The 13668-nt window shown below is 39.3% G+C and overlaps 2 protein-coding genes across 3 annotated transcripts; both read left to right on the forward strand.

Annotated features, from left to right (window-relative positions):
* The first annotated feature begins 241 nt into the window (after positions 1–241).
* Positions 242–3361, forward strand: polr3d (polymerase (RNA) III (DNA directed) polypeptide D). Of its 2 annotated transcripts, none has more exons than XM_077561817.1 (9): positions 242–289; positions 849–1011; positions 1095–1138; positions 1219–1373; positions 1454–1575; positions 1663–1825; positions 2456–2703; positions 2779–2931; positions 3036–3361. In XM_077561817.1, the coding sequence occupies exons 2-9, from the start codon at positions 850–852 to the stop codon at positions 3147–3149; spliced, it is 1161 nt and encodes a 386-aa protein (XP_077417943.1). In that variant the 5' UTR covers positions 242–289; position 849; the 3' UTR covers positions 3150–3361. The 2 variants fall into 2 exon arrangements, with proteins under 2 accessions (XP_077417943.1, XP_077417942.1); XM_077561816.1 differs by having other exon boundaries at positions 249–381.
* Positions 3362–3952: 591 nt separating this feature from the next.
* gpat4 (glycerol-3-phosphate acyltransferase 4) lies at positions 3953–12976 on the forward strand. The gene is made up of 13 exons (XM_077561815.1): positions 3953–4110; positions 4759–5265; positions 6597–6666; positions 6753–7053; positions 8075–8149; positions 8322–8411; positions 10088–10181; positions 10289–10404; positions 10520–10575; positions 10668–10753; positions 10838–10966; positions 11046–11125; positions 11854–12976. The coding sequence occupies exons 2-13, from the start codon at positions 5098–5100 to the stop codon at positions 11960–11962; spliced, it is 1374 nt and encodes a 457-aa protein (XP_077417941.1). The 5' UTR covers positions 3953–4110; positions 4759–5097; the 3' UTR covers positions 11963–12976.
* Positions 12977–13668: the final 692 nt, after the last annotated feature.

Below are 13668 nucleotides of genomic sequence, written 5' to 3' on the forward strand. Positions count from 1 at the left end.
CCTCTTTACATTATACACCAGATAAATAGCGTTGTGTTTATTTAAACTGCTTCATGATATCACACAGTAATACGTGAATACTGAATACGTTGTAAAATTGAGACGAGGTTATAGTTATTTTAGTATGAATTTGCTACTCTTTTTTTTTAATTGTGTAACCTGTCTCAATTGTAATTGCTTTAATAAAAAAAAAAAGAAGCTTGAAATATACTGTATGCGTCGCTTTGCGCAGCTGTGATCCGCCTTAACTTCGGCTGATGACACCCGGAAGTCACAAGTGACGGCGTGTGTGAGTAAGCAGCATAGAGTTGGGTTATTTGTCGCCACTCTTCTCACAAATGAGGAGTTATTTTTTTCTCGGGATAAATACGCTCAATTAACGTAAGTGGCTGTATGTGTGTGTCAAAAGACAAGCTCAGCAGTCGGACATTTGAATGTCGTCTGTGGTGTAGCCGGCCACGTGTGTGGATGCATTTCTGCTGTGTTGTTGACCTCCGCTTGAGTTATATCAGTGACATCTGGGTTGCGTTAGTTGACCTGTTTTCCAAATTTGCAAACAAATACGAATTAATTGCAAAACACTTTACTTTGAAGTACTGTTATCTATGGAGGTAAATGTGATGCAAAAGTATTGACATTTTGAAAAACTGATGACTATTATTGGAAATTTAACATTATTATTGTTGTAAAGACAGAATATTTTATGTCTCTTGCATTGCATTATTTTATCATGCTTGTGTGCAGTTTTTGTGGCTGTTAGATGTGGTTACCTGCAGTTATTCTGCTAACGTCAACTATTAGAACACTGCTTTTCCATCACAATTTTTTTTTTTTAAATGTCTGTTAAGGATGGCTGACTCAGGCGCAGGAGATCCCAGTGGCCATCGTATGCCACCACCTGGAGGGGTCGGGAGGAGCCAGCTTATGGGCCGCCGAACACCTGCAAACATCAATGCCGGTCGCCTTCCTGCAATGCGTTCTAGAGATCTCACCCTGGGGGGAGTGAAAAAGGTCCGGGTCCCCAAAAATATTTGAATGAATGGTTGTGTTTTCCTCTTAAGATAAGATAAGATCCTGTTTTTCTACCCCTCTAGAAAACATTTACACCCAACATGATTGGTCGCAAAGTTCGAGAAGAGTAAGTTCACGTTAAGATTATGGGAGGGAACTGTGTAAAAGCACTTCGGATGAATCTTGACTGTGAATTATGCTTGAAAGAGTCAAGGATGAAGGCAGGCAAAAGAGAGAACGGATGGATACAAGCCGAGGCAGAGGTCCAAGAGAGAGAGGCAGGGGCCGGGGTCGTCCAGAGATCATCCAGTCCCACTCTATTTTTGAGCAGGGTCCAGGGGAAATAGCCATTAGAAGAAAAGGTAAGCATATGGCTTGTTTAACTACCGTGTTGTTGCTTTTGGCTCATATAATGTCATTAATTAGCTTCCCTTGTTTGTAGGCTATGAAAGTGAACGAGATGCCCCGAGCACAGGACCATCCCCCATCATCAATATTAAAAAAGAGAAGAGAGAAACTGAGGAAGAGACTAAAGAAATCCTTCGCAAGCTGAATCAAGATGGCGTGAGTATCGTTTAATACTACTTAATAATTAGCACTATTTAATACTGACTGTTTGAGTCTTCGTTTTCTCTGCATGTTTTTTTTTAGTTTATAGATGATCCGGTCCTGAGAGGCGAAAAGAGGAGCTGCCCAGTTCAACTCCCTCTTGCTGTGTCAGGATGGGGTTTCAAGGAGGAATTCAGTGCTCCTACTATTAAAATAGAGAAGATGGATGAGGATGAGCCCATGGAACCTGCAGTTGAAAGTCCTTGTACGCTTTTGCATTACACATTCTGTTATTGATCATAAGTTAACAATAACACGTGCAGTGTGTCAACGACCTTCAAAACTTCAAACCAATAAGGGTTACGTTTCATTCAAATTAGCCTCCCACAAATTGACAAACACATAAATAGTAATTCAGAACGCCCTTTTAAAAACACATTGAGTACTTTTATTGTAAGACTTTCAGTAAATCTACACACTAGCACATCTGATTCTTACTTTTGATGTCATGTGAATTTATTACAACTGAAAAAAAGTAGAAAGCACAGTGCTGACTTCGCTTGTTAGACGCTTATTCAATTTTTTGTGCAGCACAACAGATAAAGGCTGCTTCACCGTGTTTGGTTTGAACTCTGAATTTCGCTAGCTGACCTGAGTTTTTAAGACCTCAGCGCTGTACTTTTTATTCCTTTAGCATAGCAACATGCAATCATCAGCTGTCAAGCATTAAGACGTCTGTCGCTAGTTAGCTTGTGTTTTTCATTAACCACTCGGCAAAAATAACACTTTCAAAGACCCCTTATCTCCACAAGGGGGTGCAAATTTCCCATAAAAATACGAATGTTTTTTTTTTTTAAGATGTGAAAGACTAACACACTAAACTTTTTATTTTCAGTGGAGGAGGAGCACCAGGAAAAAGAGATTAAAAAGACTGAAGCAGCTTTCAAGCCTCCTCCACTCCCCGAGCCGGACGTTCTGCCGGATCTTCTTCACAAGTGGAGTCTGAGCAAAGGTGAGGAGCTGTTCTTCATGCAGCTGCCCGACACTCTGCCCGGCCAGCCGCCTACCGAGGAGTACAAGCCCATAAAGACCGAGGTGAAGTCCGAGGATGGTCAGTCTGTCCTCCTGAAAACAGAGTGTCAGGTAGCTAAATGTTATTACTTTATAGTAACACAATTATTATATTTTATGTATAAGTACACTTTGGATATTTCAAAGGAGGAGCAAAATGAAGATAACAGCTGTAATTTGAAAGATCTGCACGAGGGTCTTATTGGAAAGATGCTGGTTCGAAAGTCTGGTCGGGTGCAGCTCATATTGGGCAAGATCACGCTGGATGTGTCCCTTGGGGCATCATGCTCTTTCCTTCAGGTATGATAGGAGATGAATGCAAAAAACCTTGCCGTCTTTCTGTCTGTTTTGTCACTACTGAGCTCGAACTCCGCCCCTTTATTTGTCTTTTTAATTTATTTCAGGAACTGGTTTCTGTTGACACTGAGGGACGAACAGGTGACTTGACTGTATTAGGGAATGTCAAACACAAAATGGTTTGCTCACCAGACTTTGAATCTCTCCTGGAAAGCAGGTGATGATAATTGATGCCCTTCATTTGGTTGTGATATGCGCTGCTGTGTCATATGAAAGTGTGCTAACTCACTAAACTGTATAACTTGAAACAAGACCAAAAGTTAGTTTTTGCCACTTTAATTCAGTGATTTGCCATATTTCAATTCCTTTACAACAAAAATAAATTGACTGTACATGAATGTAAATGTGTGAATAAATTCTTTTTTTAATCGAATGATTGTTGTTATTTTTATTTTTTTACCCAAATGACAAAAATCACGATTTCACATTGTACTAGTCGTAGAAAAGTATATTATAGTCCATGTTACACTGTTTACTATTCATTTTCTGTAACAATATATAAAATCTTACCATGGGCCAAAAAGATAAAGTACAGCATATTATAGGTGCCATAAGAAGGTAGAGTGGCAACAACTAGTCACAAATTATAAAATATTAATTACTCTGACAAAACTGCAAATTAGGCTTTATGGCATAAAACAAATACTGTAAATAAAATTGTTTATACTCACCAGAGATGCTGGTTATTAAATGTGTCTTATTTTGTCTTTGTTGCTGCTGAAACAACCATCCAGATCACAGAAATGTGATGGCATCAAGGGCAAGAGCGCTGGCCTTGTAAACGGTTAAAGAAATAGTCTCGTTGCGCCAGAAAGAGAAAAGGAAATTTGTGTCACCAGGTGACCCACAGTAATGATATGGCTTCTTATTCATCAGCCAGCCAATTTGCTTGTGTTGGTCACTCTGGCATGACCAGCATACCAAAGCGATGTAATGTAATGTAATAGCAACTTTTAAGCAGATGGTGTCGCTGTAGAGATGTATCGGGCTGGTTGTAAAAACACGCAGTTATTAGCTCTGCTCCTACTAGTGGCTCGTTGTCTATTCACGTTATCCGCCGGGTGGAGTTTGGCTTCAGTCTGCCGGTCAAAAACAAAAGATGGACCGGCGTCGCTACCGAAGGTGGGTTTATCATCCATTATATCCCCCTTTACACACGTTCTGATAATTATGAGCGAAGCTCTCGATAAGCATATTCGCACACGCTGACAACAAAAGCCTGGCTCGGCAGTGCATCCTCATTCGTGGCCGATAGCAAAAGCTAACCCAAAGAGCTGGAGCACGCCTGGAGTCGGACCCCGTGTAGCATACGGCTTGTTAAAGCTCTCTTTAACCTTTGGTCGTGATGGCTTAGTGAGCACCTTTAAGCTTTTCTAACAACATATGCTAGCGTTTAAAACGGTCAATAACATGGATACATGGTAGAAATGGTGATGTAGATTGTTAGCGAAGTGCCTGTTAGTGAAGAAAGAAGCTAGCTGAGACTGGAGCTTGTCGTTAGCCGTCCCGCTGAATCATCTACTAGTAGAGAAGAAGGGGGCCTCCGACAAGCTATTAACTCCTCAAAGCTTGATAAGTCTGGTTACAATGAAGGCTTCTACAAACGCCAAATACGTAATGACTCAAAACAACTTGATGTACTCAACGCCGTTACTAGTTCAACCTCGACTGATCAGAACACACACCTTGACGATGCTAAGTAAAACAATCATTCAGATGATTATTGAGTGAGTCATTGTGAAGATGATCAACTTTTTTTTTTCTTTCCAGGCCAACTTCCCACTGAGGAGCAGAGTGCAGCTTCACAAGTCCAGCTGTTTTTTGTTTACATCCTCCCACCGGGACACTTGCTATAACCACAAGGACGTCTGGATATTACATACAGTTAAAAATACCAATGGACCTGTTTCTTCTTTAATATTGCCATGATGGCAACGTTAAGATGATCTTCCTTTCTTTGTGCAGTGAGAGGGTGCCCCATCCTATAGTTGTCTTTATGAAGCCCTTGTGTTGACGCCAGATAAGGGCCAGTTGGGGCCAAAGCGTGGAGATCGAGACTTCTACCCTACCCATCTGACTTGGGACGACCTCACCATTCACGTCTTCAATATGGAGCTGTTCTTTAACCCCTTTGACAGCTTGGTGTGCATCCTCCTGGGTATCTCCTTCACTGTGTGGTTCACGCTGCTGCTCGTCTTCATCATCGTGCCCGCCATCTTTGGCGTGTCCTTTGGCATTAGACGGCTCTACATGAAATCATTGTTAAAGATCTTTGAGGTAAGCGATGTCGCTTAAATGTTGTATGGATGAAATAAGTAGCTTTTTTTTGGAAAGTGTAACCAAAATTTAAAGGCTAAGTTTTAATGTTACTGTCATATTAATCAAAGTAGAGGAGGTGAAATATGAAGTACAACTACTCGCCTTTTGAAGATGCCTGACAGGCATGTAATGGAGAGCAAACAGGAAAGTGGCTGGAATTAATGTTTAATCGCTAGTTCTATGATTATTTAAAAAAAATCCCTCTTTCACGGCTGTTTAGCCCTATGTGGCGGCATCACAGTGAACATTGCAAAGAAAAAGTAAAACACTTGTGGAGGTTATTTATTTATTTATTAACTTTTGAGACATTTTACTGAAAAGGAAGAGAGTTTGACTTTGAACTAAAGCTTCACTTGTATTATTATGTAGCATGCAACCATGGTTCATTGCTTTCAGTGGTTGATATGGATTAACATTGCAGCCTGCTGTTATGTAACCTGGGGTGGGGTGGGGGGTTGTAGCTTGTCCCTAGCTATAGTGTGTCAAAGCTCCAGCTGCTTTAAATATATCAAATGTTGCCATCACTTCCTCCATAGTGGAACTAATGCACTTGCATGAGTTTATGATCATGATCACTTAGTTGAGATTCTTGAGGTAAATTCTCGAGGAAAACTGACCAAACTTGGAGCAGATACTATGCTACAAAATGATGGAGATTTCCTGATCTTGTCATTCTTGTAGCAAACATGAGGAATATGGTAAATGTTGAAAGGCCCACAAGCTGTACAATTCCTCTAATAACGTCTATGTGACAATTTATATGATATTAAAGTAATTGGCCAGTGAGATTTGACTTTGACTTAATGAAATACCTTTGATATGCGCCATATTAGTCAAAGCATCTTTAATGCCAAATATTCTTCAACCGAGATGGAGGCTAATTAATTCCAATGTATTTGGACACGTCTTCTTTGTTACGCTCAGTGAATTTGCTCACAATTGTTGCATTCAAACGTGCTAATAGTGTGGGTGTGCCGACATGCCCCCTGGTCAAATTCTTTCATGGACTTTTTTTGTCTCACGCTTAAGAGAACATGATGTACTTTTCCCCTCAGCACAAGTTACCTCCGTACTTTGGTTGCTTGAAGGAATGCCTCTGCATTGATGTAGACTGCAACAATGCATACATGATTACAACTTGTAAACCTATTAGCAAGTGCAAAAAGAAAGGATAAAAAATGCTCTACAATATAATATGACACTGAGGTTCTGCTGAATAAGCGATGTGGAAAATCCACATTGAATTCATCTTTCAACTCTTCTGCACTCTCCCACTGTTGTTTTTGTAGTGGGCTACACTGAGGATGGAAAGAGGAGCCAAAGAAAATAATCATCCCTTGTATAAACCTTACTCAAACGGTAAGTTTGGCTGTTGGTGGGTTTTATTATGTGTCCATATTATTATGTGTGTATTGATGACACCACCCTCTTCTGGATGGCTTCAGCAATCATCGCAAAACACCCCACTTCCTTGGAAGAGGAGATTAAGGAGATTCGTCGCAGTGGCAGCAACAGAGACCTGAACTCGGCGCCCGAGTTTGAAATGTCGGACATCTTCTATTTTGCTCGAAGAGGAGTGGAGAGCATCATGGACGATGAGGTGACCAAGCGCTTCTCGGCGGAGGAGTTGGAGTCTTGGAATCTGCTGACACGAAGCAACTACAACTTCCACTACATCAGCCTGAGGCTGACTGTGATGTGGGGACTGGGCCTGCTGATCCGCTACGGCATCCTTTTACCGCTCAGGTATTAACTGTACAAATAGTGTCTTGACATGGTAAATATGCTACTCTGGTTAATATTGTGCTAGTGGAATATGACTTAAGCAGCAAAACCCAGCCGTTTTGATCAATATCAGAAGGCAGACATTTTGCTACTTGCTGTCGAGTGAAAATGACATCACAGTTGCTCGGATCGCAACCAATCACAGCTCAGCTTCAGAAAACAGGTGAGCTGCGATTGGTCGTTGCCTGATCCCAGAGCAACTGTGATGTCATCTTAAGTCGACAGCAAGTAGCAAAATGGCCGGCCCCTGAGATGGATAAAAAGGGCTGCATTTTGCTGCAAAACTCAAATTCCACAAATGCAATATTAATCAGAACGTCATGTTTAGACTAGTGAGGATATAACATTATTGTCAAGAAATGTTTAAGGTTGACCTCCCTTTTTAAATGGAAGCACACCTAATAGTGTCCGTGACTGTATATCCCATGTTCCCATTTCAGCCTTAGACTAATCATTTTTCTCTGTTGGCAGAAGAAAGAAGTGTAGTAGTGGAGAGTGTAGTAGCGTACAACTGTCTTTACAGATGTGTGAATAATGTGACCACTTTATGATTGCGCATAAAGTGTTGTCGTTGAGCATCCGCGTGAGAGTCACTTAATGTGTCACACACATAGTGACTCAGTGCTGAGGCTGGCTGCCGCACATCCAGTTGCCAGCGGGGAGACCAAACGGGCCACGTGAACACAGACACACGTCTTTCTCTGCAAGCTTGTGTCTTATCACTTCTTCACGCTATTTAATCAGCACATACTTTGAAACTGGATTTGGGTCTTTTCAGATGAGAATGTTGTCTGTCGGCTAGCTCAATTACAGCCCAGTGTATTCATGGTCAGTAACTGTAAGAAAGTTCATGTCTGATTATCAAAAGCTCCCCTTTACTTCCATATGAGTCCCTCTCTGTTTTTTTTTGTTGTTGATAGAAATGATATTAATTGTCCCAGTCTTGTCAGTAAGATGCATCTGTCCTTTTTTTTTTTTTTAGGGTAACCCTTGCCTTCACTGGTGTTGGCCTCCTGGTATTCCTCACTTCTCTTATAGGCTTACTGCCCAATGGAAGGTATGTGTGTCTGTTTTGAACTGATCAAACAGATCTTTTCATCTTTTGCTAAATTCCTTAATGGGTTATACTGGATTGCAACTTTTCTTCAGCTGATGCAACATGCAAAAACAAACTCTTTTGTGGAAATATGCCTCAAGCGACCACTACTGTTGTGTGCTCCTTATTACAGGATGAAAAGCGTCCTGAGTGAAAAGGCCCACCTTATGTGCAACAGAATATGTGTCAGAGCCCTGACTGCTATCATAACATACCATGACAGGTAAGGAGAAATGTTGTGGGCCAAATAATTGTGCTAGGCATGATTTGGTTTTACTTGCATGCACCAGTAAAGCCATCAGGTTGTCGAAAAGATTTTAATGTTTCCAATCATTAAAGATCCTGTTAACATGGATTTTTGACGAGACACATGCTTGTTTGGCATCAGTAGAAATAAAACGGGGGGGGGAGTAAAACTTGTTTTGAGGAAAGTTATTGACTTTTGGTGTTTCTATGAGGACGTGGCGAGAAGTTTAAAATTTGATTGTTTTGTAAAAATAGATGTTTACGGCCCAGTAGTGGTAGTAATATATAGTACAGATGATGAAGTCACTGCAGTCATATTGCTACTTGTTTATTTTCAGTGCTCGTGTAGTTGCCATTTACAACAGATTTTTATTTTTATTTTTATTATCTTGATGTGTTTACGAGACAGTCAGCTGCTTATTGCCGTCTTATCAGCAGGGAAGTACGATAAAGAGGAAAGATGGCGCACAAAAGAAAGAGTGACTTCATCCTTGACAATATCTTAACAGGTGTATCCATAAAGAGGTCCACAAGCTATTTAATTACCTGTGCTACATTTAATACCTTTTTGGTATTGATTGTGAGGTTAGACATGACATATATAAGCAACTTATATTGTGTATATAGTACATTCCATTTAAATATACACATTAGCAATACAGTTATTTGCAAGTTGTCCACTTGTTTGTATCTAATATGTCTTCTATGTATTTAAAAGAGGCCGTATTGTTACTAGTACTTGTATTAGTTAAATATTTTACTTACATCCTTTTGTTGGCATTACTTAATTTATGTAAATGTTTTGTTTTTTTACTTTGAGACGTAGGCATTCTTTTGTGAGTTTTACAATTATCTCTTTGTCCTGACTTCGGAAATAATTCTCATTACTTTCATTCTTTAGATCTTATAACAATAAAATGCATGTCATTGCATACATCATTTTTACAATAATATGTATTTTTACATATACTTCTTCGTGTGGACCTATTCCTCCTCATACCTAATCCATCACGGTCTACATGAGATTACGTAATGCCAGATGGCTTTTCTCTGAAGTGAGGAGGCAAGAGTGGGTAAGCACTCAGTTAGAAATGGAATGGTTGCGAAAGGAAGGTTGCCAGAGGCTCAAACTTACTTCTACGTTTGAGACGTTAGCGGTTTAGACAACGCACACAACTCTCAATAGTAATGTCTCTTCTATTAACTGTTAAAAAAGCATATCAGGTTTGGGCTATGTAGGAAGATGCTTACTCAGCAAATGTCACTGTTCTATATGGAGGAATTGTGGACTTAAGTGTTTTTACAGCAGTGTTTGCCAACCTTTTATTGTGACAAGGCACATGTTTTACATCAAAAAAATACACTAGAAAAATGTCACAAAGTGTATTAGGGATGTATACTACCATTTTATTTCAGACCAAAGCCAGCACGAGTACTCAACTCTTGAGTCGTCACCGATACAATGTCAAGTTCTGATACCTCTAGTACTTTTAAAGGGAAGCAATGAAACCAGCTGTTTATTTTTTTGTACTCAAAGAAACAGTTGATGTGTCATCATGACTTTCAACCACATTTGGGTTGAGTTGATGGTTTTTTGATGTATGTTAGAAGAAGTGCACACCTTATCTGATTTTTTTCCTTCTCTGCTTGTAGTGAGAATAAACCCAAAAATGGTGGAATATGCGTCGCCAACCACACGTCACCTATTGATGTCATAATTCTGGCCAGTGATGGCTGCTATGCAATGGTAAGTGTTAACCCCCCCTAAACAACCAATAAGGAGTCTTTTAGAATTTCTCTAAGACGTCCAGGTGGAGCCCTTCGGACGTCTAATGTTGTTTATGTGTGTGTCAGGTGGGCCAAATTCATGGGGGATTGATGGGAGTCATTCAGAGATCCATGGTGAAGGCCTGCCCGCACATTTGGTTTGAGCGCTCAGAGGTCAAAGACAGACATCTAGTGGCCAACAGGTAGAACTGCTACTTTTTTGTCTACACGTTTGTGATAGTTACTGTAATTGATACTCAAGCCAAATTTAAGAATCCATTGATGTTAATGAGATGTGTTCTTATCTCTGCAATACAGGCTGAGTGACCATGCACAAGATAAATCTAAACTTCCCATTCTCATATTCCCAGAAGGTGAGCTTAGTTATGTTTTATTGGTTTGAGTTTCATTAAAGCAACTGTTGTGTTATTAATCAAATGTTTGTTTCCTTTTTTTTTTTTTGTAGGTACGTGCATTAACAACACATCAGTTATGATGTTTAAAAAAGGCAGTTTTGAAATTGGCGGCACTGTGTACCCGGTTGCTATCAAGGTAGTAGAATTTGTCTTACTATACTTGGATATAATTTCAACCATGTGTTAACATTGTCATTTGATTATTTTATTTCCTGTGCAGTATGATCCCAGATTTGGAGACGCCTTCTGGAATAGCAGCAAGTTCGGAATGGTCAACTACCTGTTACGTATGATGAGCAGCTGGGCCATTGTCTGCAGTGTGTGGTACCTTCCTCCTATGTCCATTGAGGTATGACTCTTGACTTTATAACTGTACTATTAAGTCATTCAAATATGACTGTTCTTACATGAATCGATATTTTCCATAGGAAGGGGAGGATGCGGTCCAGTTTGCCAATCGGGTAAAAGCAGCCATTGCTAGACAAGGAGGATTAGTGGACCTTTTATGGTAAGATGATCTCAACATGCTTTTTTTTATTTTTTATATCATGGTCACACAAACTGTGTTGTTGAATGTGTATACCGATATCACCCTTTGACATAGCGTGTACTGTCTAATTCAGTCTACAGAGCGCAACAGTATATACGCCCCACCCACTATAGTTAACTCATTCACTGCCATTGACGGCTATAGATGTCAAAAATTCATTTGCACTATTTCAATTAGTTAAATTTTTTTCCACGTTTGTTAGCAAGAGTATGAAAACCTAGGAAAAATGTTATTGTTCATTTATAACAGATATAAAATTTGTGATTAATCGTGAGTTAACTATTGAAGTCATGCGATTAATTACTATTAAAACATTTAATTGCCTGACGTGATTTTAAAAAAAAGATTACTAAAAATTAGGGGGGGTCAGTCGATAATTTTTTTTTAATCGCATAGATTCACTCACGATTAATCACAAATTTTATATCTGTTCTAAATGTACAATAAAAAAATCTAGGTTTTTCATACTCTTGTTAGCAAAAGTGGGGGGAAAAAGTTAAACTAATAGAAATAGTTCAAATGAATTTTTGACGTCTATGGCAGTGAATGAGTTAAAAAAAATGGTGGCGATATGAAGTGCCCAATTTTTCACTAGTGATTTAACAGCTAGAATTTCAACCAGTGGTTATTCAGTGGGAGTGTGTTACCCCCAGCAAAAATAACAGTGATGAATAAATCCTTTGCAGGGACGGAGGGCTGAAGAGAGGAAAAGTAAAAGATACATTTAAAGAAGAGCAGCAGAAGCTGTACAGTAAAATGCTGGTGGGACCCCAAGAGGATCGAAGTCGCTCCTGAAAGACTTGTGAGGAGATGGATCGGCTTAAAACCCTCACAGGGAAGCCCTGACTGCAAATGAAGTCAGCTGTGCACCCTCTTGACTTGGGTTTCCCAGACTTTTCTCTGCCGCACACAGACGTATGCTGTTTGCAGCGTGGTCTCAGGTCCGTTGGAGTTACATGAGGCAACAAACATTAGAATGGAAAAGTAGAAGTGCTCTGAGATGGAGCCGCGTCTTCCTTGTGGTTGAGGAAAACTTGTAATATATCTGTCAGTACATTTCTGTTTTGTTTATTTTAGTTTAATTTACTATGTTTATATTTCAGTCATGATTGAAGTTAACCCTGGTTTCTACCTGGGTATATAACAGAGTTATAAGTTTTTAAAAAGCCACTGTTTTGAGAATTTGCATGACTGGCTTTTGTTTGACATGATGCCAGATTTTGTTACATTTAAATCTATTTTTATGAGCTTTTTTTTTTTTTCAAGAGACAGAATCTTGTATTCTAAGCGTTATGTTTTACAAGAAGACGTGTATCAACCTGTTGTTACAACAGCAGTAACTTGTGTTACTGAACTCTTGTTGCTAGTTCTTTTTTCCACGGAATGTGTAAATGCTCACATTGTGAAGTGGAAAATTTGCACCAAGTAAAAGAACATACTTGTGATTCTTACAAGTCAATCATCAATGACATTGGTAAACAGGTAATGATGCAAGTTTAAACTATTATAACAAACGGGTCTTTAAACAACACACTTGGAATGGAAAGGAGCTAATATTAATGACATGAGACAACAGACTTCTTGGAACACCAATTTGTTGCAGCAGTAACACGTTTAATTTATTTTAACTGAACTCCAGAGCCTATTGTCTTAATTTCCCTTGCTTTGGTGATCTTTGTCCTATTTGGCAGACTCTTTAAGAAGAGGAAGTGTAGCTGTAGTTTGGTCTCATTCAGGCTGGATTCAACATGAACTCTGCATTTAGATTGCACCAAACATGTTTAGCAAAATAAACCTTCAAGAATGTCATTTGTGTCTCTTGCTGTGGGTTTATTTGAAATACAGAATTCACGACTTGTTCAAATAAGACATTTGACTTAAATGATGCAACTGTGTTGCAGAATTGCCATCTAAAAAACTGGGATTCTTCCCAGCACATTTGTCAACGTACTGTTTTCAACTTAATTCATTTGTTCCCACTAGTAGAGAATGGTCGTGGTTGAACAGCTTTCCAGTAGCACTATGGAAACCATGATGTGCTTGTTGAAGCTGAAACAGTGCAAATACGTGAAGCCAAGGGCTTAAATCCACTACCGTTTGGTCGGAATACTAAGGCATTTATTGTTTTGCAGCCTTTTAGCTTAATATGTTTTAATTAGTAAAGCACTAACTAAAACTTTGGTGATATATTGGTTCACTGAGTTGCAACGTAGGAAATAGAGATATACCACTTATATACTGTTAGTTTTTAACAGGGGAAACAAAAGAGAAGACGCGATTCAAATGTCTCCAGTAAAAATAAACTATTAGTTTTTAACAGGGGAAACAAAAGAGAAGACTCGTTTCAAATGTCTCCAGTAAAAGAAAATTACTACTTCCTGTATTTTTCAGATCAGCGGTGTGTTTGTGGTAGCATGAGTGATGCGTTCAGGTTCTTCAGTTTTTAAAATAAGTCGCTAAACCCAAGACGTTTTCGGTACCATACGTTTTTGTCCCCTTGT

This window comes from Vanacampus margaritifer, chromosome 3, assembly GCF_051991255.1.
Source record: "Vanacampus margaritifer isolate UIUO_Vmar chromosome 3, RoL_Vmar_1.0, whole genome shotgun sequence".
Classification (NCBI taxonomy): domain Eukaryota; kingdom Metazoa; phylum Chordata; class Actinopteri; order Syngnathiformes; family Syngnathidae; genus Vanacampus; species Vanacampus margaritifer.